We start from the raw sequence: 4,210 nt of genomic DNA, 5'->3' as shown, positions 1-4,210 counted from the left end.
CGGGGCGGAGGGAGGGCGGGGTACCGGCGCGCGGGACGGGACGCCCTGGTTTGTGTTGGGGCGGCCTGGAGAGTTGCAAGGGTCCCAGGACAGGTTTGCGGGGCCCCTCTGCCTATTTGCCCTCCAGCGCCTGGGGGCGCCCTCTAGCCCCAGAGACCCGCCCCTCTCGGCTCTGCATATCCTAAAACCAACCCTGCAGCCCTCGCCGAACCCAGTTTTCCGTTCCCCACTCCCCTCTTCCCCTACCGCGTTACTTAAGTCCTTGAGGACCTGCAGGCCGGAGGATTCCATCCGCCCCCATCTCTAAGAGAAGCCGGACAAGTTCCTTCTGGCCTTGGGGGCCCATCAATGCAGGCCTGAGCAGACAGACCCCTTTTACGATTGGGGGCTGCAGCGGCGAAAGAGGGGAAAGGAGGGTCTTTAGTAGGCAGAAAGGGAGGACTTACTCTCAGAGGGCGAAGAATGGAGAGAATTCTCGCACAAACCCCCACCCCTCTGGGGCCTTCCTGACCACACTCTGCACATCCTCCTCGTAGCTCCGCCTCTGCCAGCTACTCTGCGGAGGAGGGTGGGATTCGCCACCTTTACTGAAGGCTGAGAAACTCAGGAAGTCCTTCCATGTGTCTAATCCCAGTTCTTTCTGCTGCAAGTTAAGCTGGAACCGAAAGACTAGAAACCAGCCTGCCCTAAACGGAAGGGTGGGGGCAGTTAGGGCACAGCCATTCCACAGGAAAGGGGGCAAAGTGATCCTCACCTCACTGGACCCTTTGCCTAGCCTGAGCCAACCTCCACTTTTGATGCATTTCCCGCTATTGGGAAAATTCCTCCGAATCTGATGATAATCACACTGCAGTTCATTTTAGCTGCTCAGACTCTCCCATTTCTCTGAGAATCCAGAAGCTGGAGAGCCCTGGGACATTACGTTTTTCAGATCCTGCCTGATTCTGGCCCCTAAAGGTGTGGGAGGAGGGAGGAAGAGACCCAACCCAGATCAAGCTGCTCCCTGCCGTGGCTCAGCAGTAGGCCGGGTTGCAGGTTTCAAGCCCAACTCAGCACTCTTGTAAGGTGCCAATTTTAGCCTCTGCCACTATTTCGGGCTCCACTGCCTCACCACTGGCTGAGCTGGTTGGGCTCCTCACCCCCACATTGCCCCTCTGGCTTCCCCTCCTGCCTAGTAACTCCTTCTTCACCTCCTGCTTCACCCATTCCCCTGTTTAGAGTCCTTATATAGCAAAGACCAGGAAAAAGAGTGAGGAAAGAACTCACACCCAGTTCAGACTGATGGAAATTAAAAAACAGAAAGGACGTTCCCAGGACCAGTGCTGGTTCCTCCCAACTTGCACCTGCAGGACAAACCTATGGGAAGGCCCCTGGAACTCCCCCAAACCAGCAGTCCTGAGGCTCCTGGCCCAAAACTCCAGACTTACCTTCCCCCAGTGGGCAGCCAAGGCTGAGGAATGCACTAAATTTAAAAACAGCCGGAGGGCCAGAATCCTGCCCTCAAGGCCCCGCCCACCAGGGGCCCAGAGCCTGGGCTGGGCCAGGACCTCTGCTTTTCTCCTAGGCCTTAGGCAGGAGGGTGCTGCAAGCTAAGGATAGCATCTTAAAGGACCACACTCCAGCCCGGGTACCCAGTAAACCCAAGACTTGAACCCCAAGGTTTTTCAAGGGACCTCTGAGTCCCCAAACTCCATTTAGAAGATCTCTATGGAAGAAGTCCTCCAAGCCCTTTCTGTCTGCCACCCCAGGCTCAGTTCACTTTCCATCCCACCTGCTGTTGGTCACCCATCTCCCTCTTCTTCCTCTTAGGAGGTAAATGACAAGGAAGGGGACTGGGAGGGGAGTGGGAGTAATTAAAACTGTTCTATCTTTAAGAACACCTGCGTGGGAGGCTGAGGTGAGAGTATTGCCTGAGCCCACGGGTTCGGGTTCGAGACCAGCCTGGGCAACATGGGGAGACCCTGTCTCTACTATAAATCAATAAATAAATTAGCCGGGCATGGTGGCACATGCTTATAGTTCCAGCTACTTGGAAGGCTGAGGCAAAAGTATCACCTTAGCCCAGCAAGTCGAGGCTGTGGTGGTCGTGAGTGTGCCAACTGCATTCCAGGCTGGGTAACAGAGTGAGACTATGAATCAAAAAAAAAAGAACCTCTGCGTTTAGTGAGCTTGGCCTGCAGCTTGAGTCAGTTTCCATTTTCTGTATCCTCTCAAACAATGAACACTTCTTTCTCCTTGTTGTCCCCCACCCCTTTTTTCAAACCCCTCTTCATTCCAACGCCCCCTCCACTCCTATCCAGTGATATCTTCCAGATTTCCAGATATTATTTTTTAGATACACAAAAACAAACATTTCTGTCAGAAGCTAAAAGTAGTCACCACCTTCTTTAGCCCTTTTATCTTGACAAAATGTGTCCCTCCAGTTTCAAAGATAGGGAGGTGTCCCGGGGAAGGACCTGGCTGCCAGAGTCTTGGCCAATTGGTTGGAGAGAGGAGAAGATGGAGATCTCGGGACACTGGAGCCCAAGCTACCCTGGACAGAAGGTATCTATTCTTCTTATTACTCTGGACCTCGTGTATTCTGGGAGGGGGTGATCAAGGCCATCCGGCAGAAGTGGACGGAGGGAAGGATGAGGAGGGATGAGCTGTTGCATTGGCTTTACTGAGAAGCAGAAGCAAGCTGGGCTCGGTGGCTCAGCCTGTAATCCTGTGCCTTTGGGAGGCTGAGGTGAGTGGATTGCCTGAGCCCGCGGGTTTGAGACCCGCCTGGGCAACTTGGCGAGACCTCATCTCTACAATAAATCAAAAAATTAGCCGGGCGTGGTAGTGCGTGCCTGTAGTTCCAACTACTTGGAAGGCTGAGGCAGAAGGATCGCCAGAGCCCAGCAGGTCGAGGCTGCGGTGGCCGGGAGCGGCCACTGCACTCCAGTCTGGGTGACAGAGTGAGACTCCAACTCAAAAAATAAAAGAGAAGCAGAGGCAGCATAAGGCCAAAGCTCTGGGTCTGCTGTCTAGCTCTGCCTCCTCCTCGCTGTGGGGTCTTGGGCGAGTAACTCAACCTTTAAGTTATCTTGTCTGCAAAATGGAGATGAAAATACTTATCTCTGCCAGAGTTGTTTCAAGAATTAAATGAGATGACCTCTGGGAAAGTGTTGCATCAACTGTGCAGTGCTTGTCACGTAGGAAGGAATAGGCTACTTCCTTCTCACTGCTTGGCTGAATTGCACTCCAGCCCCGCCCCCAGTGTTTACGACTTATGGCCCCCATCCTAAACTGGGAGGAAGGGAGGGAGAGATTAAGCGAAGCAGGCTCACACATTCCTGAAGGTGGAAGGAAGATGGACCGAGAGGTGACAGAGGGAAACAGGAAGGCTGGACACAGGCCCTGGGGAGGAACAGCCAAACCAGGCGCAATGTCCTGGCTTACTCTGGCTCTTTCCTGCTCCCTTTCTGGACTCCAGAGTCTCCGCCCACATTCGCCTTCACCAGGTTACTCAATTCTCCAGACTGTTAGGCCGTGGATGAACAAACACAGACCACCAGTATCTGGATGGCCCCGGGACAGTACTGATTTCCCCTACTGTTCCCACTGCAGGAAGAGAGGGGGATCCCACTTGCAGGTTCTCCTACCCTGAACTGAGAGAGACTATGGGGAGATGGAACTCAGACCTCAAGTTCTCTGATATTGCTTTATCTGTTCTCCCATGGAAGAGAATAATCCTCACTGCCCCACCTGCCCACTTTAAGATTCTCCTCCTCTTCTTTTTTAAATTTTGTACAGACGAGGTCTCACTATGTTGTCTTGGCTAGTCTTGAACTCCTGGGCTCAGGTGATCCTCCAGCCTCAGCCTCCCAAAGTGCTAGGATTACAGGTGTGAGTCACCATGCCCAGTCAACTTTTTTTTTTTTTTGAGTCAGGGTCTCACTTTGTACTCAGGCTGGAGTGCAGTGGCACAGTGATGATCATGGCTCACCACAGTCTTGACCTCTTGGATTCCAGATGATCTTCCCGCCTCTGCTTCCCAAGTAGCTGGGAACATAGGTACTTGCCACTATGCCCAACTAATTTTTTTTTTTTTTTTTCTTTTTTGAGTTGGAGTCTCACTCTGTCACCCAGACTGAAGTGCAGTGGCCCGCTCCCGGCCACCGCAGCCTCGACCTGCTGGGCTCTGGCGATCCTTCCGCCTCAGCCTACCGAGTAGCTGGAATTA

The 4,210-nt window shown here is 53.2% G+C and overlaps 1 protein-coding gene across 3 annotated transcripts in view; it reads right to left on the bottom strand.

Annotated features, from left to right (window-relative positions):
- Nucleotides 1–4,210, bottom strand: part of ARHGEF2 (Rho/Rac guanine nucleotide exchange factor 2) — a 37,486-nt gene that overhangs the window by 29,853 nt on the left and 3,423 nt on the right. The window contains exon 1 of one of the 3 annotated variants that reach the window (XM_021707677.1): nucleotides 847–895. The exons of the other annotated variants lie outside the window; for them this stretch is intronic. Within the exon in view, the coding sequence (XP_021563352.1) occupies nucleotides 847–858 (12 nt within the window). The 5' untranslated portion in view covers nucleotides 859–895. Of the gene's footprint in view, nucleotides 1–846; nucleotides 896–4,210 lie in introns of those variants that run through there. 3 annotated transcript variants of the gene reach the window in all.

Source organism: Carlito syrichta, unplaced genomic scaffold, assembly GCF_000164805.1.
Source record: "Carlito syrichta isolate Samal-C Ts95f unplaced genomic scaffold, Tarsius_syrichta-2.0.1 Scaffold123367, whole genome shotgun sequence".
In the NCBI taxonomy this organism is placed as follows: domain Eukaryota; kingdom Metazoa; phylum Chordata; class Mammalia; order Primates; family Tarsiidae; genus Carlito; species Carlito syrichta.
Note: the sequence above shows the minus strand (reverse complement) of the source record. Positions and strands in the feature narration are given on the sequence as shown.